This window comes from Typha angustifolia, chromosome 12 (assembly GCF_048772165.1).
Source record: "Typha angustifolia cultivar Huaian chromosome 12, ASM4877216v1, whole genome shotgun sequence".
Classification (NCBI taxonomy): domain Eukaryota; kingdom Viridiplantae; phylum Streptophyta; class Magnoliopsida; order Poales; family Typhaceae; genus Typha; species Typha angustifolia.
This window is the reverse complement of record NC_133250.1, coordinates 9,758,325-9,780,296: the sequence shown is the minus strand read 5'-3', so window position 1 is coordinate 9,780,296 and position 21,972 is coordinate 9,758,325. Positions and strand designations below refer to the sequence as shown.

At 35.4% G+C, this 21,972-nt stretch overlaps 2 protein-coding genes across 6 annotated transcripts; one reads left to right on the top strand and one right to left on the bottom strand.

Annotated features, from left to right (window-relative positions):
• Positions 1–611: 611 nt before the first annotated feature.
• LOC140772225 (uncharacterized) lies at positions 612–11,441 on the top strand. 5 transcript variants are annotated; one of them, XM_073114185.1, is made up of 25 exons: positions 642–700; positions 1,072–1,115; positions 1,204–1,252; positions 1,359–1,552; positions 2,329–2,421; positions 2,519–2,635; positions 2,898–3,038; positions 3,132–3,233; positions 3,403–3,504; positions 3,722–3,823; positions 4,046–4,147; positions 4,339–4,440; positions 4,617–4,715; positions 5,236–5,304; positions 6,195–6,299; positions 6,394–6,537; positions 6,674–6,775; positions 7,759–7,833; positions 7,923–8,014; positions 8,091–8,208; positions 8,482–8,570; positions 8,831–8,921; positions 9,014–9,105; positions 10,039–10,355; positions 11,197–11,441. In XM_073114185.1, exons 2-25 carry the CDS (start codon positions 1,083–1,085, stop codon positions 11,223–11,225), a joined length of 2,559 nt encoding a protein of 852 aa, XP_072970286.1. In that variant the 5' UTR covers positions 642–700; positions 1,072–1,082; the 3' UTR covers positions 11,226–11,441. The 5 variants fall into 5 exon arrangements, with proteins under 5 accessions (XP_072970288.1, XP_072970289.1, XP_072970286.1 ...); XM_073114189.1 differs by having other exon boundaries at positions 1,069–1,115; XM_073114186.1 differs by lacking the exon at positions 642–700 and adding an exon at positions 766–795 and having other exon boundaries at positions 1,069–1,115.
• A 2,731-nt stretch (positions 11,442–14,172) lies between these two features.
• Positions 14,173–18,835, bottom strand: LOC140772577 (pentatricopeptide repeat-containing protein At3g59040). Its single transcript, XM_073114717.1, has 7 exons — positions 18,717–18,835; positions 17,932–18,250; positions 17,306–17,596; positions 16,451–16,699; positions 15,610–15,734; positions 15,016–15,114; positions 14,173–14,941 (listed from the first exon to the last, which is right to left on the bottom strand). The coding sequence occupies exons 1-7, from the start codon at positions 18,764–18,766 to the stop codon at positions 14,314–14,316; spliced, it is 1,761 nt and encodes a 586-aa protein (XP_072970818.1). The 5' UTR covers positions 18,767–18,835; the 3' UTR covers positions 14,173–14,313.
• Positions 18,836–21,972: the final 3,137 nt, after the last annotated feature.

The window sequence follows — 21,972 nt, the reverse complement described above, 5'->3', positions numbered from 1 at the left end:
AATTGCTATTCCATTTTATTCTTTTGGCAGAAGCACTGGAAATTTATGTGCAATACTTGCAGTTGACTCCTTTTTGAGATAAATTTCCAAATTACAACCTTTGAGTAGCTTATGAGTAATATTTTAAACAAATGTTATATATTTTTACTAAAAGATCCACCTCTTTGCTTGGATTGTAACTTTGAGCCTCGTTTATTTAATTTTTTTTAATTTTAGAAATAACTAGTTTTTATATTTATTTATATTATAAAATAAGAATATAGTAATTATCTTTGATATAATATAAAGTGACAAAAAAAATATGAAAAATGTGCTTTGTTTTTTATAGAATTATTAATAACTATTTTTTGATTTGAGATAAAATAGGTTGACGGGATAAATATTAAAAGATAAAGTAGTAATTTGATTAGTGTGTAATATAAGATATAATTTTAATAAATTTAATAATGATAAAATAGAGGGGTTGATTTGTATAAAACGGACGACGTTTTGATACACTTTTTCTAAAAGGTAGGTGGTCATTTGCAAACAAACCCAAAGAGAGCGTGTAGCAAATCCGACCCGTCGAGGTCGACCCGACAGTCGATACGCACCTCCTACTATATAAATGGCCACCATTTCCATCGGACCTCCTCAAACCCTCCGCAGAACCCTAACGATCTCCTTCGATTGTTGGGGTCCCCACGTTTCCCTTCTCCAGGTAGATTTGGACGTCCGATCGCTTTATTTCTCCCTCGCCTCTTCGTCTGCTTTTCCGTTTCTGCGGCGTTGGGTTGGGTTTTGACCTTTTTTGGGGTAAAATTCGGATGAATTTTTATTTTTTAATGGTTTTGAGGTGCTTCTTAATTTTTATTTATTTCGGGTTTGGTGATTGGATTCAATCAAATTTGGGTCGGTGATTTTAGATTGTTCCTATTCAATCTTCTTTCTTGTTTGATCTCCTGAATAACTGGCGTAACTGTCGATCCAGTTTACCGTAAATATCTCCTCATTATGCGCAGGTGACTCCATTCTGATCCTTTTCATGTTTAATCTTTCCTAAATATATATATACTTTTTTCTTTTCAGCAGCATTCATTGAAATGGGCAAGTCTAGCAAGAAATCAAATAGTGAGGTATTTTGGCAATTACCTTTCGACAAATTTTAGTAGCGCATAGTTCTCGATTTTTCTTGTCTTCCTCAGTAGGACAGTTGTAATGCAGGTTGCCCCAGCTCCCGTGCCAGTTGCTCAAGAGAAAAAGGGCAAAAAGGGTATGCACTATTCATTTTATTCTGTTGTAGTACGTGAGAATTATGGGATTTCATGCAATTATATCTTCCTCTAAAGATTTTGAAGCTTGTCATTTTTTATGAATAGGCAAGAGGGATGCAGTGGAAGTGCATGAGAAGCCCGTGAGTGCGAAGAAACAGAAGAGAGAAGTGTCACAGGTGGTTCCTAAACAGAAAGAGAATCATAAGAAGCCAAAGAAGGCTCCCAGGGAGCCCCCACCTAAGAAGAAACCAGAAACCAGCAGTGCGGAGGATTCCAGTACTTCAGAATCTGAAGAAGAGGTAATGGGCTGCAGCGTGCTTCAAAGTATCTTCTTCTTCCATATCACATTATCCTCTCAACAACGTTGCCCATAGACTGGTTTTAATTCTTCCTTACCAACTATCCATCTTGCTTATTAATAGTGATTCTTGCCAGGCTGAAATGCCATTTCTTCAATACCAACATAGGTTTTGAGTCTTTTGACTATAGGCATACCTGTTAAGTTACTGTGGAACATGGGCTACTGCCTTAGAAATTCTCTTCTTACTATATGATAATGATATGCATTTTTATTATATTTTAACATCAATTTTTGCTTCATGCATTCTTCATTAGGTTCCTTTATCAGAAAATATTAGAAAATACGAAATTAATATTATGATCATAGTTTACGTGTATTAGCATATTTACAGGGTGTGTACTTGAGGTTTTTAACATATTCATACACCATATGGTCTAGATATTTTGTCAGATATCCTTCTCTGATTATATTTTCTTATTCACTGTAATTCTATATAATAGTCATTTCTTCCTATTTCTTTCTGAGAATTGTTTTGTTGGGGATACTGAGCACCCTATCTCATATATGCGAGTAGTGAATCTTAAAAATCTAAAAAAGTTTAGATACTCGGACACAAGAAATAACAAGTTTGTCTAAGAATCTTTTGTAACTTCTTCTCAATTAAATGTCTTATTATAACATATGGCAATGGCTTCATGCTCTAAGTTTTCACATTTTTTTTTTCCTGAATGATGTTGATTCATGCATTTTAAACTTTTAATGCTTGGATTGCAGGTTAAAGTTCCACCAAAGAATGTAAGGAAAGATGTAAAGGCCCCTCCAAAAGTATCTAGCACTAGTAGCAGTGAAGAATCATCTTCTGATGATGTAAACCGTACTAGCCTGTTTCAGTTTCAATGTAAATGATAGTTCATTTCCATGTTACAAATATGTGAGGTTATTCTGCATTTTTCTATTGAATCAGGAACCTGCTCCTGTTGAGAAGCTAACACCTGCTGTCACTAACAAAGGTTCAGCTGGTTCGTTCACCAAGAAAGGGAAATCAGAGACCAGCAGCGAAAGTGAATCTGATGAGGATGAAGTGAGTTTGCCCTCAGTATTTTTTACTTATCTAGAAACCTTTATCTATGTTCCTCTTTTTCTATTGATTGTTCTATTTTCCTGCACATTAGTAACACATCTTATAATTCTATGTTATTAGTAGATAAATAACCTATTTATACAATTTCATTCTGTAATTGTGGTTTTATCCATATTTTACCTCTGATTCTTTGTAAATGAGCCAGCAAAGCTTTGTAGTTCTTGAACGTGTTGCCTAAGTTGCCTAAGTTCTCTCATTTCAGCAACCCTCTAAGGTGACTCTGGCATCTAAGAAACTTTCAACCATGGGAACTAAGAATGGCACAGTGGTTGCAAATGCATCAAAGAAGAAGCAGGAGCCCAGTGATAGTTCAGATTCTGACAGTAGTTCAGATGAAGATACTGTATGTAGAAATTTTGCTAGTTTTATTTTTCTTTACTTACTGAAGTTTTAGGCCTCTGGTTGTTTGTGCTGATTTTTAACCTTCTTTTTGCAGAAAGCTGCCGCTCTAGCAAAAAAAACTACAAATGATGCGTGGCAAAAGAAGCTGGAATCAAGTGAAAGCTCTTCGGAGAGCGACTCTGATGAGGATGACAAGGTACACAAGCCATTTTGAGTTCTCACAATCTACTGTCCTTATGCAAATTAATTATCATAAAGAGTCTTCATATGAAGACACAGTATATAGAAGTTTCGCTAATATTGTTGAAATTTTTTGGCCAATGAGTTGAGCTGATTTTCACTTGCTGTTCTTTTTTTTTGTGTAGAAATCTGCTTCTCCAGAAAAGAGGCCACCAAAATCTGTGCTTCAAAAGAAATTAGAATCAAGTGAAAGCTCTTCAGAGAGTGACTCTGACGAGGAGAACGATGTATGCAAGTCAGCTTGACTTCCCACAATCTACTTATTTTTCTTAAGCAAATCAATTATCTCATAGTCTTCATTCTTCAATGTTTTCATAGTTGAAGAACAGTTTGTAGAACTTTTGCTAGTTTTCCCCACTTTATTTATTGATTTTTTTGGCCAATGCGTTACTTGAGCTGATTTTGATTTTCACTTGCTGTTCTTTTTTTTTTTTTTTTTTTTAGAAATCTGCTTCTCCAGAAAAGAAGCCACCAAAATCTTTGCCCCAAAAGAAACTGGAATCAAGTGAAAGCTCTTCAGAGAGTGACTCCGACGAAGAGAACGATGTATGCAAGTCATCTTGACTTCCCACAATCTACTTATTTTTCTTAAGCAAATCAATTATCTCATAGTCTTCATTCTTCAATGTTTTCATAGTTGAAGAAACAGTTTATAGAACTTTTGCTAGTTTTCCCCAATTTATTTATTGATTTTTTGGCCAATGCGTTACTTGAGCTGATTTTTCACTTGCTGTTTTTCTTTTCTTTTTTTCCCTTTTCTTTTGGCAGAAATCTGTTGCTCTAGAAAAGAGACCTTTGACATCTGTGCTCCAAAAGAAACTAGAATCAAGCGAAAGCTCTTCAGAGAGTGATTCAGATGAGGAGGATGAGGTATGCAAGTCATCTTGAGTTCCCGCAATCTACTTACTGTTCTTAAGCAAGTTAATTATCTCCTAGCAACTTCAATGCGTTCATAATCGAAGACAATGTATATAGAAGTTTTGCTAGTCTTCTTTTTCTTTAGTTCTTGAAGTTTTATGTCCTATGAGTTGTTCAAGCACAATTTCACTTGCTCTTTGCAGAAATCTGCTGCTCCAGCAAAGAAGCCTTTGAAACCTGTGCCGCAAATGAAACTAGAATCAAGTGAAAGCTCTTCAGATAGTGACTCTGATGAGGATGACGAGGTACACAAAAGTTTTCACAATCTACTTAAGCAAATTAATTATCTCCTAGTGTCTTCGATGTGCTCATAGTTGAAGACATTGCATTTAGAAGTTCTGCTATTCTTTTTTTGTTCTTTATTTGTTACAGTTTTTTGTCCCATGAGTTGCTTGAGCTGATTTGCACTTGCTCTTGGCAGAATTCTGCTGCTCCAGCAAAGAAGCCTTTGACATCTGCGCCTCAAAAGAAGCTAGAATCAAGTGACAGCTCTTCAGAGAGTGACTCTGACGAGGAGGAGGTACATCCTACACAAGTGACAGCTTTTCACAACTTAGTTACTTTGCTTAGGCAAATTAATTATCTATTGGAGTCCTCATAGTTTTTATTATTTGAGTACAAAATGTATTTCTTACAGGGAATAGCTGCCAAAAACGGTGAAGCTGAAAATAGAACGCTTGCATCTTCTGGAGTTTTCATAATTGTCTTTAATTGTATTATAAATTATGGTGTCCTAGTTTCTCTTGCTGTCTCGGTCTATCCTTCTTTTCTTAAATTTACTTCTCATTTCCCTACTAACATCCTTAATTATGTCGTATTGTATGTTTGGCTTCAATCTTTTTCTGAATTCTTGTTAATCTGGTTTCTCTACCAAATCTTATTTCCATGTGTTCAAAACAGCCAATCCTCTATTAGTTTTTTTTGTAGTATATACATTTATTGCTATAAGTGATCTCATGATATCCTCCATTTCTGGCTTTTGTCATTCTTTTATTATTACTACTTATCCAGTTGCTAATGCATAATTATGCTTGATGCAGGCTCCTCCAGCAAAGATTAATATCCCTAGCAAGAGGCCTTTGGACACAGAGCAAAGGGATTTTAAACAAGTAAATGAAGAACCTTTCTCTTTAATATTACCATGTCAGTCCAATATGTTTGCAACATAAACTTGTTTCTTGGTTTTCAATTTTTCATAGATTTTAGAATTGATACCTTTTTGTATTGATAAAAGAAGAATAAAACTATTCAGATTGATTCTACTTTGAAGACACATGCTTGATATGAGGAGTTCTTTGTTTCATTGCCAAACATATGTGTTAAATGAATATGTATCTATGCACACACATACATATGCATGTTTCTAAAATAAGAGGACATTCTTTTTGTGGCTTTATCTACTTAAGATTCTTTCTGTTTCTTCTTATTATACAAGAGCTGCTTTATTTTGTATTAGCTAAAGAGTTTGTTCCAAACAAGTGAGTGGATATCATTCTGAGTTGTGTACTTGTATTTAGCTGTTTATACTTGGTTGAAGATATCTTAGTGGGCATAAATAGACCAAGGATTTGACTGCTGCAGGCACAGGTTGTCTGGTGGCTGGCACAATTGGTGCTGGACCTGCCGGTGACTATTAAATATTATTAACCAAAAAAAAAAAAGTTCTGGTAACTGGTCAGTATGGTACTGTGGTGATACATGTTACATGATAGCACATGACTTGTCTTATGTAACACTAATTCTTGTTGGAACTCTAAATGCTAGACCCTGACCCAACAACACCATTATCAACAAGTATTTGTGCTTGGGTTAATGGGTTTCTCCTTCAAGAGTCATAATACATTATACATGATTGAGGTATCCTTGTATTTCTGGTCCTTACTTTGCTAACGAGGGTTGTTATGTGGTGGTCCATAGTACTAAATCAATATCTTCATTATTTTGTCTGTTCACATAGTTTTCATCTAGATCATGATCTTTCATAATTAATATGCATCAGAAACAGCGAAGTAAAGCCAAAGAAGATGAGAGTTCTGATGAGAGCTCTGAGGAGAGTTCTGATGAGAGCGATGAAGAGCCCCAAAGGAAGAAGCTTAGAGTGCCGGTAATATGATTTTGGTTTGTTAGTGGTTCTTCAGGTTTATTTATTTATTTTTTGCCATGTACATAGTAGTAATTGTTATTTGTTCATCGTAAAGGATTCTGTTCCCTCAAATACTGGAAAGCCTGCTGCTAAAGCTGCCAAAAGTGTAACTGGCAGTAAAGAAATTGAGGATGAAAGCTCTGATGACAGCTCTGGCAAAAGCTCAGATGATGAACCTAAGAAAGCACAACCCAGAAAGGTAAAATTCAAGTCAAGATATAGTCTTTTGAGTCAGAGGATACTGATGAGATTGTTAGTTCATTTTATTTAATATTTAACAGCTGATTCCATTGACAATTTTAGTTGTCCATTGCTTTTATCTTTGAACACTGTAGCCACTGAAGTCGTTGACAGAAACCAGCAGCTCCGAGGATACTTCTGAGGAGGAAAGTGAGGAGGAAGATGAAGATGAACAACCAGATAAAACTCCAAAAAAGGTACGATACATTTTTAGGAGGTAATGTACAATGTAGGGACATGATCTTTTGAATTTTGTTTCTTGAAGCTCATATAAATACACTGTTTTATTCACTATTGAGATACTTAATCTTCACAAAGAAAAAGAGGAGGTCTTTGGTCTTTGGTCTTTCAATCTTATCCGGAAGTTCTTTGGATTCAAATATGTGAATTTCATAGGTGGATCTTGTGTCCCAAAAATGTTGCACTATGAATCAACCTGATCTGTAAATTATAAGAGAAACACTTCTATAGACAACTAAATTGATGTTTGTCACTGTTAATTTATTGTTAGGCAATCAACAATCAATCATTTTTTTGTGTTGTTTGTGTAGCTTATATTTCTTTCACAATTAATTAATGTGGAGTATGTAAGGAAGATATGTCTTATTATTCCTTTGCTTGCTTAAGATAATTATTTTATGTTACCAGAATTTTGTTTTCATCTATGGAAACTTGTTCAATTCTGTTTGTTTTCTGGATCCTAGACAATATGCAGACTTAATTCAAAGTATTATTTAAGGAGTTGTTTACGTTTGTTATAATACTTGATGAAAAGTTGAAAACCTGTAATGAAATCACAGCTTTCTTTTTTATTAAAGAAATTGTTAAGTTGAGCTAGACTTTTTGTTTGGTTAATTATGATCTCTCTGTCTCTCTCCCTTTACCTCACTTTCTTGTGCTTTCTTTTTTCTTTCTTGGCCGGGGGAGTGGCATGGGGTGGGGGATGTTGGGAGGTGCAGTGAGAATATGCAGCAGGCACATAATATTTAAAGAAGTTAATATCTTTTTTCTGCATCCATCAAGATTAACTTTTTTAACTTTAGCTTCAGAATGACTAGGTCTGCAATGAGGATGTCCTTACAATCACTTTACTATATATAGTTGCCTACTTGATGATCGTTTCATAATACTACACATCTACATTCTTACTTTAAGAGAATTATTTTGGCAAACCATGCAGAAGATAGATGTGAAGATGAAAGATGCAACAGCAGTGACTGCAAAACAAACTATTAACAAGTCTGAAAAGAAAGAAGTACGTGACCTGAAGTTTTGGAATTTGGAATTTCTCTCTTTTGTTCCTTAATTGCTGTCCAGACTGAAGATTGTTTCTTTTTTATGCAGCCTAAAACTCCTGCTAGTAATCAAAGTCAAATTTCTGGATCGAAAACAATATTCGTCGGGAATTTGTCATATAATGCTGGACAAGATGATGTGTACATACTATTTACTGAATTCAGTGCTTTCATTCTTATCACTCTATTAGTTGATTTTTCAATTTCTTCTCTACAGATCAGAATTCTTTAAAGAGGCAGGGGAAATTGTTGATGTCCGATTGGCAACATTTGATGATGGAGGTTTCAAGGGATTTGGTCATGTGGAATTTGCTACTGAGGAAGCAGCTCACAAAGTAAGATACTAAGATATTATTTGGTCATCAATGATAGATTCATTAATTAATATTTGCTAAGAACTCCTGATACTGATTGTTGGCCTCTTTTATAGCAACAGAGAATATGCACCTTTTCTTTTACTTATATCTATTGCTAGTTTTGGATTTCGTAGAATAGCATCTAGAAGTTCCCTTTGTGGACACATGTAAACGGTCTTGATGATATCATAATGTTCTCAAAATCTTTTGGTTGATTTCTTCAAAATCTGACAAAGGTTGAACTCTTTTTAGGCACTCGAAATGAATGGCCAGGAACTGTTGGGGCGTGCAGTGAGGCTTGATTTGGCCCGTGAAAGGGGTCCATATACTCCTCACAGCGGGTGCTAGTCTTCTCCCTTTCTCTTATTTTGAAGCTCCTATAAGAAACCAGATGTACAAAGTTTTTATGTCTTATTTGAATATTTGATTAAAGGTGCAAGAAGATTCTTGGAATAATTACTTTCGTCCTCCCTCCCCTTTTTGAGCCTATAGTTTTTTAACCCAAAAAGAGTAGATAATGTAGGACGAGATAGTAAATTTGTAATATCATTGTTCTATTACCATTAATTACCTCGATGGTCAATCTTCCTTTCTTATGCAGGAAGGAAAATACATCTTACCAGAAGGGTGGGAAAGGTCAGAGCCAAACTATATTTGTTAAAGGTTTTGATAAATCCCTTGAAGAGGATCAGGTATCTCTCATGTTCTTTTGATTTAATTCTGACGATTTAATTCCGACCCATTGATGACCTCACTGCTCTATCTCATAATGATCCTATTGTAGATTCGGAACTCCCTTGAAGAACATTTTGGGTCATGTGGAGAGATAATGCGGATTTCCATACCGAAGGACTATGAAACTGGCTCTTCTAAGGGGTCAGTTTATTCTGGTTTTGTTGGGAGACTGGAGATCCCTGTGTATTTAGCTTTATAGTTAATTTTGTGTATCAAGTTATATTCTTGTGGTGTGGTAGCTGCATTATTTGTCTTTTTATCCATTACTATCAAGTATAAAAAAAATCCACAATTTACCGATGGCCTTCTTTGATCTTATTCTTTTATATATTCTGGAGGAGTAAATACAGAATTAAAATAGGATTACAAATGTCATATTCTATGTGATTTTTATAGTATAATTCTTGTTATAATGATTGTTTAGTCCAGGGTTAACATGAGTTTGTTAGGTGCTATGTTATAGTATCTTACCTTAGTACTCTTTGTATTTCAGTTTGGTCTTCCTTGTCCACTCAAGACACGTTCCACTTCAATAAAATCAGTAAATCACTACTTGTGGATGTTTATGGTAAATGGTACTCAGATGACCCTGGAACTGTCTGGTATTGGGAAGTGATTTGAGTGGAACTGGAATTATTTGGGACCATCCATGTCTTGATGTATGTTTGATTAAAGAGGATAATCAATATTTCAGTACGTGTGGAGGGAAAAACTATTTTTGTGGTTTTGATGATTATTCCCTCTACTTCTTTCTTTTTTTCCGTGAGGGAGTGGGGGTGTGATTAGGGTCTGCCTTGTTGAATTTATGTAGAGGTGGAGTCAAATGTCTGGATTCGGATGAACATGTTAGGGACCATGTTTGGAAATATTCAAATAGTAGTTTTGAGTTACATGTTGCTGTCATTGGCCCTTACTTGGATAATGTACGTGTCTATCATTTTGTCAGAGACTATACAAACTGGAGATTAATTCTTAATCTTCTGTATTTATTTGGACTGCGCTAATCTTTAGTTCTTCAATGTAGATTCTGGGCTTTTCAGCTATGCAGTGGCATTGAGTGTCTTCTGGTTGCAGGATAGCATACATGGATTTCAAGGACCAAGGTGCATTTTCTTCTGCACTTGAGCTTAATGGTTCTGAGCTTGGGGGCTACACCTTGACAGTGGATGAAGCAAAGCCTAGAGGTGATAGTCGTGATGGTGGTTGGAGTGGTGGGAGGAGTGGCGGTAGAGATAGTGGAGGCAGGGGTGGTGGAAGGTTTGGAGGTCAGCGTGGCGGTGGACGTGGTGGCAGAGGAGGAGGTCGTGGTGGTGGTGGTAGGGGACGAGACGGAGGTGGCAGGGGTCGTGGTGGAACTCCTAATAGGCAAAGTGCGGGTATAGCTGGCACAGGTAATTCAATGACTATTGTGTTAATTATTTTCAGCACCATGTACAGCAGCTAACTAGTTTGGTCACATGCTATAAATTGCATACTTTTGGTTGAGTATCTAATCATTAGGTGTTTCATGTTGAATCTGTGAAAATGAAATAAAAGAAGTATATTTGAGAACCCATTATTTGATTTATTGCATTTTACACTACATTTTCCTACCTGTCAACTTCATTAGTTTATTCGCCAAAAAGACTGAGTTGATCTCTTCCTATATACAAGACATTTGTTGTTTAGGTTAGGTTTCACTTGGTTCATTTTGTTGAATGAAATGAAAATGTAGGAGTTTGAATTAGACAATTCTTTTTTATCATTTAAGAGCTTGAATATTGGATATGAGCTGGACAAACGGTCAACCTTTTCTTGATATAAATACATTTAGGTTCCATTAAATTTTTAACCAACATATAAAACCATTCAATTTAAGCTCTAAGTCATTGTGCCACTAAGCCATTCCTTAAACCGTCGCTCCACCAAGCTGTTCCTCTAAACCGTCACACCGCTAAATCATTGAACTGCATCGACCCGTCAAACCAAGCTAAACCACCATCAATCAAATAATTTGCTCACAACAAATTGTTTGGAGTTAAACTTGTGACCGACCGCATAGGTCATAAGTGGGTATCTCCTCCCAACTTCCTAAAGTTGGGTGGTAATAAGATAGGTTATCTAATAGAAGCAAAACAAGGTGTGTACTGAATATGATTTTTCAAATAGAAGTTGAACTACTCTGATGAAGAGGTTCATTCGACATCAGGTACTTGAATCATTGACTGTGTTTTGTTGTGATTCTTCTTGCAGGTAAGAAGACAATTTTCAGCGATGAATAGAAGAGGGGAGACACACCGGAAATCTCCCATTGTTTCTTTTTCCTATTTATTCCTCCTGGACATTAGTACATGCAGAATAATTAAATCCATGTAAATCTAGAGGTTCATGGTATTATTGTGTTGGTTTGTATACCTACCACTTACCAGAATATTTGGCTGCATCTATTAACATGTATTTCTTGGCAGTTCCATAAAGTGGAGTTGATTGAGTGAACACATCCAGTTTGTCATTGTGATCTATTTGATTGTCACTTGCGCTAATTATTACTGTCAATCATCTGAACAATTCGTAGTCTTTGTAGTGGAATATAGCTAATGTGGCTGTGGATTGTGGATCGTCAATTTGCCTTGTTTGTAATCTGTTTCAACATTGAAGGTTGGCTTCAATTGTTCCAACTGGTGTGAACCAAAATGCCCCTTTTTTTTCTTTATTGAGGATGGATGAGATCTCCTATGGATGGATAGCCTAAAGATTCATCCAAAATGTGTATGATGATTGTCGGATGAGCACACAGTAACGTCACAAGATTGCTGTCCGGATGAGCACACAGTAACGTCACAAGATTGCAACCTTTACCTTCTCTTTATTGCTGGTGGGCCAGACGGCCCAGACTCATCTTTGGGGACCCCTGAGAGTGAAAGATTTAATATCTCTTTTGGAGCGATTCTTTTCTTTCTAGGTTGATTTCATTTTCACCCTTTTGAATTATTAATATTTTTCATAATGACCCTGAATTATCTTTTAGTACATAAAAATCTTTTCAAATATTAAAAATACTTTACTTCTATAATGCCATAGAATTAAACAAATAACATAAAATTTTCTCTTGAAAGTGTAAATATGTCATTTCCATTACGTGGCTACTAAATGATAATTAGATTTTTCTTCCTTTTGTTTTGAAAAGGCCGGTGAAAATTTATTACTCTAGTAGTAGAGTTGCACTCTTTGACTTCTTTTTGAGAAGAAGTGAATTTAATATTCTTTCAATATAATTGGTGCAGTTGGGATTGCAATCTGGAGCCTTTTATTTTAATTATTTTATATATAGATACACCATTACGTCATGCAAAGAAATAATTAGCATGCATAATCTTTCACATGCTTCAAAATTAATGGCATGCAATCCACCGGAGATAACATGATACCTACTAGAAAATGACCTGATGAGAGATGTGTAAGTAAATCAATGGACTGCATTAACCATATCCTCATCCATCTTTCACATTCCCCCTTCCCTTACCTTCTACTACTGTTGGATAATGATACCAATTTTTTGCTACATTATCTTCTCAACATTATCCTAAATGTTCAAGGCTTCTGAGTGATGCCCTGAGTTGGGGGTAACGTATATACATATACTCTTGGCTTCTTCTTTCTTTTATACATATATATATATATATATATATACAAACGCATGTCCATGTCTTGTATGTCTTAATCTAAGTTTCACTTTTAACTTTGTGAATAATTTTTGCCTCATTTAAGTCTCAAAGAGTTTATTCAACAAGTTGCATGCATGTATCCTATATTCTGGAGGGGAATTATTGTATATTAATAGAAAAGGATGCAACTTTTAAAGCCTTATTTTGGCATATTTTATATATTTATAATCTAACAGCTATAACTTACTACCTCAATTTAAATGGAGATTATGAGAGGAAGATAGCCTATTCCTTCAGGCAGGTACAGTGAAGAATCTTGATCGTCTGTAACTGGAAAGGATCCCTTGGAATCCTCCAAGCCCTGCGTTTTATCCCCCCTAATAAAAGCCACTCTATCTTTTGTATCCCAAGAATAGAGCAAGATGTTTTCATTTTTAAGCGGGAAAGATTACTAACAACCAACCTCCACTTCCCAAATTGCCCCAACTCAAACCAACCATTTACCTGTCAGGATGGTGAAACCAACCATGTAATTAAAAGTAACCACCAAGGGTGTTTAGATAAGGTGAAGCATTATAAAGATCTCCCCTTTGTCACCTCCTTTTTGTGTTAAACCACAACTTCTTCTCAAGCCTTAGGTTCCAGAACTAGGAGCAAGGAGGCTATGGCAGGCATGCAATTAGCTTCCTTCTTGTTTGAGATGGCCTGCAGCCCCCCGCGGTCGCCAAAGGCTCCGTTCTCGGCGGTGGCACCGTGGCAATTCATCACGAGCGTTAGAAGGCAGGCCCGAACGACGCTCGATCCAATTGTCGAGGAAGATGGATTCGATTCTCTTGAGAATAATCCACATATTGCTATATCATCATCATCTTCATCATCAGCAGATCATTTTCACATCATCAGCTTGCCTGTTTCCGGAGCTAGAGAGAAAATAACCTTTTGATGCTACTTGTAGAAGTTTGAAGTTTCAATTATATATATCTATATATCAGAGATTTAAGTGCGCCGTACTTAGAAAGATATATGATCATGTGTGTTTTAGTAGCATGTCTATGATCTCTTTTATGTTACGAGCGCGTGATGCATCCTATATATTTTGTTCAAATGTGAAATCTAAGTTTATATATATATATATATATATATATATATATATATATATATATATATGGAGTTGTGGTTATCATATTTTGGGTTGTATCTCTGAGAAACTGTAATAGACGATTTGATTTGCATTCTCCCAATGTTGCATTAAATATCTTGAAAAGATCTTGCTCATCTGTTGAGATCCTGATGATTCCGACTTAAACCAATTGGAATTTTTAATCTGTAATTTCCAAATGGGTATCCAGGAAATGAAGGGACTAAATTTTAAGGTGATTTGCCTTCAAAGAGAAGATAATGATTCACCAGGAGATTGATAAAGAGTGAATCTGAGCGACTGTCACCAATTCCAAACAAACATAGCAACCAGATAATAGGATATCGTTTCAAAAGGACCAGTAGCTTTTAAATTGAATTCCGCACTGCAGGAAGTCATGGCTGAAAAAAAAAATTATCAAGTTGCTTTGATAAAATAACTAGAAGCAATCAGGGATTTGATTTGTATATCATACATGAATTCAGTTTTGTCAAAAATTTGCAATCCCAGATTCTGGGCATTGATTTACAAGTGCGAGTTGTGTTTTCTATTTAGAAGGAAGAAAACTTAAACAAAACTTAATTCCACTTCCTCTTCTTCTTCTTCTTCCTCCTCCTCCTCATCATCAAAGCCAGGTAGCCCACAAGGAATTGCTTCTGCTACCTCACCAGCAGCTTTTTTGACCACCGGGGGTTCTGGTTCTGCATCACTTAACTCATCCTCATTCTCCTTATCATTGTTCTCGAACTCATTGAAGTCGCTGCCTTTTGCATGCAGGTGACCCACAACATTACCTACCAACTCGTTGGCCTCCTGCTGCTCTTCTGGTGTCTTTGCAAGGGAAAGCAGGACGTTTTTTGCCTTTTGGTCAGGTGGGAAACCGCGGGCTTCCATCTCTTTAAACCAAATAACTGCACTTCCAAAATCTGAGTTCCTACCATGAGCATCCATGATGGTAGTGTAAATTGTTTGGTTGGGTTCAACACCTTGAATCCGCATTCTCTCATAGACCCGCATTACTTTCTCAGGATTATTCAGTTTTGCATATCCTTTCATCAGTGTTCCGTAAACAACGGCATTTGGTTTCAAGCCATCTTCTTTAATACGACGGAAAAACTTTTCTGCCCCATCCATGTCAGATGCATTGACATAAGCCAATAGCATAGTTGCATAAGAATATAGGTCAGGTTCACACCTACAAAATAAAATAGCATTAATGTATGCATCAAGGTTGTTCATGTTGTAAAGGGGAAACATAAAAATATATACTTGTTTCTTTTCATGCTCTTGAACACTGTCCGAGCTTCCTCCACCATTCCCGATATTGCAAATGCATCAAGCAAGATGTTATATGATTTGCGTGTTGGCCTGTGAGAAAAGAAAAATAATTGATGAAAGCTGTATTTTTAAAGTGAATTCCAATAACTTCAGAAAGGAAGCCAAAAAGATAACCCAGAACAGGGGCAAAAAACCCAATTAAGTTGGTAAACAAGAAAACAGTTTCATCCTCTATGTTATAGCCACAGAAAATATTCTGCAAGATATGCTAGCAGCTAGCTAAACCAGGAAATTTTGGCCCAAGACTAAGCTCATAGGAGGAAAAGGTCCCTATAACTGACATAAATAGTTATGTCTTGCACCAAACTATAGTTCTCGAAATAATTGGTGAATCTAATTATATGGAGAAATGCTATGTCTCAGAGCTTCACGACTTATTTCATAAAAAACTCAACCTACTAACACTTATTCGAAAATCGTCAAAAGAAAAAGAAGCAAGAGAAAAAAAAACAAAAATTTTCTTTTCAACAATCATACTGTATTGGAATTCTAGTGGATAACGTGATCAATAAAGGGAATTATCACCTGACTCCAGCATCGAGCATCTCTTCGAAGACTGCCAATGCTTCTTCTTCTCTTCTAGCCTTCCCATAAGCACTGATGAGCAGTGTATAGCTCACAACATCTGGTTTAAGTCCAGCTCTTTGCATCTATAAAGAGATTTACTTTTAGACAGAACAGAATTAGGTAAACTATATTGCTTCAACCTACAAGAACTAACATTTCAAGTAGACTGCGCTTGTAAAAATTGGGGGCTTACATGCACTAACAACTAGGCATTACTAGAGTAAAAGCGGATGAACAACATTATGTACATGTTATTTCTATTGCCAGAACATAATTATATAGAAGAATTTGTATGTAGATAGGAAAAGTTGCAAGTAAACCAACAGTTTCCAAACAATACCCTCAAACTTGCCTAAAATGAAAGTATCAAGAATACACAAATACAACACAGGAAGATGAAGGTGGCTCACTGTTTGTGCTTTTACTCTGAACTGCTACCACTAAATCATTCCCATATAAAATTACATTCAGAAAAGTCTAATTAATAGGTTAAATTGAAAATAGTCAATACGCAGATGTTCAGATAAGATCATCATAGATGGATAATGCCTCTGGCCATTACAGGACCTTCCATTGGAGAATCTTTGATTTTATTTCTCAGATTAGATTATCATAAAACTATGTAAAGTGTAAATGTTCCAACTTAATAGATTTCACAGGAAAATGTCTCAGAACCATGATGACGAAACAAAGCTTTAGGTATCTATAGCTCATGCATCCTAACTCTGCTGAACAGAATTGCACTTCAGCATGCTGATATCACTTTCATATAGAATGTGTTATTACTCTGGGAAAATACCTGGTCGTAGATATTTGAGACCTCCTTATAATTTGTTTCAAATGACATTAGGCTATTAAAGGTAATGGTAGATTGTGGAATTCCCCTCTCAGCCATCTGCGCAAATAGTTTACGGGCTTGATCATAGTTGCCAGCTTTTTTGTGCATGTAAATCATCATATGAAACATCTTCTGGTCTGGCTTAAAGGGACCTCTCTCTTCATTCAGAAGGCTCTGGAAAACTGCTTCAGCTTCCTTATATTTGTCACCCTGTGATCACGTATTAGCTTTCTTAGTCCTAAAACAAAGTGCATGAAATATCCATGAATTATGAACTATCTAAAAATTGTGCTACACAACAATCTTCAGAGTTCAAAGAACCATGAGATAGGTTAATGATATCACTTATCTTTTCTACATCAATAATCGGTCAAGTTGAATTAATTGTTCCAAGAATTAAATAATTGACTCATTAAATGAACATCCATGAATGATAACTGATCAATCTGAAATCAAGGAAAGACACTGCAACAGTAATTAGGAGAGGACGCCGGATGCTTCATCTTGTTAGTCTGATTGCAACGCTACAAATAGAATTCTTAATAGTTACATATTTATAATCATTCCTATAGTAATAAATTAGTCTTCTAACTCATAGTTTCTATTGCAGTATCTTATCTGAACAACTTTTTAAATACAATGAGATAAGTGGTACAAATAAAAGACAGTAATGAAGATCATAAATTGCTCAAAAAGCAATCAACTCCAACCTGACATGTAAAAAAGTTCCTACACTAAATTTTCAAAGTCGATTTATTTTGAAGAATTTTACGTCATTATGAGTAAGGACAATAACTAGAAGTAAAGATGTATTACCTCAGCAAAACTTTTTAGAATGATCTGATATGTCAATGCTGATGGTTCAGGACCTGATGATTGCATCCTTCGAAATATTGCTTCAGCCTTGCTATACTGCCTGGCTCTTCCATATGCTTCCATTAAAGCAGTATGAGATATGACACTTGGAGCATAACCTTTCTTGTTCATATATTTCAACACCCTTTCTGCTCTATTGAAATCTCCCATCTTCCCATAAGCTGTGATAAGCATCAAAAAATCCATCTCACTAAACTCCCACCAGTGCTGAGTTCTAAGCCATTCAAGAATCTGAGAAGCAAAATTAATAAGAACACAACCCTAAAAGAAGCTGATATGCATGGTTCTCTATCACTAGCAATCTAATGGGTCATAAACCTTACAACAACCATATATGCAACTGTAAAAATAAATTTATACTTTGACTGATGTGGATAGAAATCCTTGCAACTGTAAATAAACATACTTGCTAGTGTAAATTTATAAACATCCTTGCAACTATAAATAAATTTATATTTGGTAACCAACATTGCATTCAGCATACCATAGAACATCAAAAACTTTCAGAACAAAATCCATTACATAATATCAAAAGAAAGGCACATGATCTAGTGTAAGATATTTACCTCACTAACAAGGTTCCATTTCTTTAGCTGCTTAAACCTAACAAGAGTGCCGAGCACAACATCTCTTGGAAGCGACTCTTTCTTACTTCTTTGGGTTCTGAGAATCGATACAGCTGAGCCCGACTCCTCAATCTCTATCATCATTCTCCTCCAGTTCTTCTGCTCAGTTTCATCAGCAGAATCCTTATAGACCTCCTCTTTCCTTCTCCTCTGCATGAATTTCCTAGGTGCCAACATGCCATGGCAAACTACTTCCAGTCTTCCATTGCTCTTTATGTTAACATTGTAAACGTGTGAATTTCTATGTACTTTGGCCTTGCTGAAAGCAAAAAAGGTAGGTCATACAATTTGAAATCAGCACTACGTAATTTGCTACAATCCACAGTGATAACATAAGGGAAAAGGAACGGAAAATATATATGTACATTATTATTCCCAAAATCTTGGAAACCACAATAACAGAGAATATAAAGTAACTTCCCAAATGAATCCCAAAAGACAGCTCAAAATGAGATCTTTTTCAACGATTATTACCAAAATTACAAAACTCAGGATAAATATTCCGCACAATTTCAAGCTGGATTGGGTTAGCAACAACAAAATTCATCACCCTTAGAACTCACTAAGGATCAAAATGAGCGCCCAGAAGCCCCAAAATGAGAAAAAAAAAATTCTTACCGAGAATTACAATTCGAGAACCAGCAAAAGAACAAGTCGCAATTTTGATCAAATTTCCCAACTTTGCTGTGTGAGAAATAGAGGGAGATGAGGGAAGGAGAGCTTACCAGAGACTCGAGGAGAAGGAGAGGAGCGACTGAGACCCAATCGCTTCCATGAGAGAGAGAGAGAGAGAGAGAGAGAGAGAGAGAGAGAGAGAGAGAGAGAGAGAGAGAGCCTTATCGGATTGAGCGATAGATGTTCTAAAACCCCATGAGATTTTTGAGAACCAATCTTAAGGAGTGTTCGATACGCAGATTTTAACGGTTAGGATTAGATCATCTGAAGGGTCCTCATTTTGAGGCACTTGGGAGTATTGTGTATTAAATCTTATCGGATGAATCAAGACCGTCCATAAAGGTGACACAATCAAATTCAGTTGGATAAGCCGTGGGTTTGAATCCGAATCCGCTCAACACGCCCGACCCGTAATTTTTCGGATCCGGTCAAGAAACTTCGACCCAATGGGCTGGCCCGGTCTGAAATATTTAAGCCCAATTAAGCTTCAGGTTGGACTTAGACTTTAATTATTTTTTATCTATTTCCAATTTACATTTATTACTAAAAAGAATTTATTTTATGTAAATAAAAATAAGGGTATTTCTAATTTTTATTATAATTTGGTCAAATTTTAATGGTCTCCCTGCAGAGAAAAGAAAAGATTTTAAAAATTACCTATGAATAAAAAAAAAAAGCTTCAAAAAACATACATATACATATTAAATTTTGATAGAATATATGCAAATAAGAGATTTTAAATGGGTATTACCTTTACTATCTATTTTTTTATGTGATAGAGCACATAGGCTAGATTGTTGTATTAACCCTGATATATAAGTTTGGACAATCAGATTAATCCTCCCAAGTAATAGATTAATACTCGACCTCTGAGCTACGATGATGATTTTAATATATTTATTTTTTTAATTGAAGGCTCGATTTTAAAGCTTTTCTTGTAGAAGGACCTCAATAAAGAAATCTATACTAAGATAAATTCCAAACTTAAGATTACTAAAGAACTCTCCTAGTGGATTTGGTTCCCCTCCTCCAACTATATGCTACTCCAAAGAATAACAAGCATGTTGTCTCAAACTTTATTGCCATCTTCCTGCTCTTTATGAGCTTTATGTTCACAAAGACCATGCAATGTGCATGGATTGACACATCCCCTAGTGCTGAAGCTTTCCATCTTTTCTCAGACCAAAAAGTAATTGCTTCAGTGCATCCCCCAACTACACATTGCAGCTTCCACTCACAAGATATTGCATCCACTGTTCCAAAGAAAACTACAACACAAGGCAAAAAATAAAGATAAAACTACTGTTGTTTTTAGGATAGTCGGTGAGTTAACATTTATTAACACTCGTAAAATATACACCATGACCCATTGCAATCTATTTTCTATAAATTAAAATGATTCAGTTGCTCGACCTAATAACTAAGACAATTTAGGTTTAAGTGTCTTACATTCCAATCTAGATCATAAATAATATAAGGATTTTTATACTAGTTCCGATGTTTTAGTGCTGTTATGATATGTCAATTGAAACTCCATTGATAATAAAAGGAAACAACAACTATATTTCTATGTGTGTGAATGGAGGACCAGTGCCCCAGATCCACTGAACAAAACTACATCTCATTCACTAATTAATAAGATTGCTGACATAATGGTGATCTCGTCATGCAAATGACAAGGATTAGGGATTGCCAAATCATGCACTTGATGTAGTAGTAAAGGCAATTGATGCTAGAGGACCACTTTTAATTTAATATTCTCCCACAAAGAATACCAAAGTTATGATAGCAAAGTTTTATTAAATTTCTACTATTATACAATAAAAAAGATTTTATTGTACTTGATACAGTAATGATCAAGAGCAAGTCACCCAAGCTTAAAATGTGTGTTAAAAGTTATAATATGAATAAATTGATTATCTTGTATAGTTTAAACTTTAATTAGCCCTATTTAATCTATCTTTTCTATTCTCTATTTGTGTGTGAACTGTGAAGCCATGGAAAAAAGGTAGAGTTATTAATAACTTAGTGTGAGAGTTGAACAACACACCACCCTTTACTAATGTGAAGTGACCATCAACCTTCCTTTAATTTTTCCATGATAAAGTACTCCACAAGTGCAATTAAAATATTTGTTAGTGGCTTCTTTTATTCTTTAATTGAGCCAAATGCCACATTTAATTTGTTCTAGTGCCATTGGATAATTAAAAAGTATATAACACTTTATTATATTTTTCTTTCTTTCTCTGGTGAACACTCCCATGATTGAGATAGATATTGAAATAAAAAAAATATATGTCATTATAAATAATAAGTATTCAGGTTAGTTTGGATGTAAACAGATATATTTTTAACAAGTTACTGTCATATGTGTGTAAAATGTCTATGATTATTCTCTCATCTACATGAATAACTATTATTATAACCTCTATAATATGGTCAAAGAGATGATTATGAGATGCACTATCAGTGAGCAAGGCCACTATAGAAAGCAAATAGGGACAGCTTAATATCCTAACATGCCTCGTGATTCACGAAATCATGGGCATGCATGTGGATGTGGTAGGTAGAAAGAGGAAGGATATGCTTCATAGCATATATGCATCCATGCAAGTATCCAAAGACTTTCAAAATATTATAATTGCCACCAAATATTTCTAATTTTTTTTAATTATCACTGCATTCTTTAAACTATTATAATTGCCAACGAAATATTATTCCTTGCATAAAATAATAATTTGTTAGAAGGATTTATTAAAAATTTATCATAATGATAATATAATTAGCTTATTTATATAAGATGATTAATTTAATTGTTCAATATAATTATTGGAGAGCTGCTTCTCTTAATCTAATCTATAAAACTTATGAACTATTAAATTATAATAAAACATATTTAAATTGGAAATAGAAAATTGATCAGAAGAGTAAATTAATAATAGGTAAATCTGACTACAATTTGGGGGCCATTTTCTATTTTGTTACCAAAAGGCCAAGTTGTAGTAAAATTCCTACAACGCGGCCTGCAAAGGATCCTAGGCTACTTTACTTTAATGCTAAAAAACATAGATCCACAATTCAACGGCTGTGATACTCACAAGTGGATTCACTGTGTGAGTCCAGTACACCTACCTTACTGTGTATAGTACGGGGATGATATTTCCTCACCGTCCGTTCCCGGGCTGAGCACGTGGGGACGGCCAAGATTGGATTTTATTATAAGTTGGAATTAGCGGCTAACCCTGTGGTGGACTCACACCTAATGATCTTGTAACGTAGCGGTAGCGTGCCTATTTTGCATGCCAT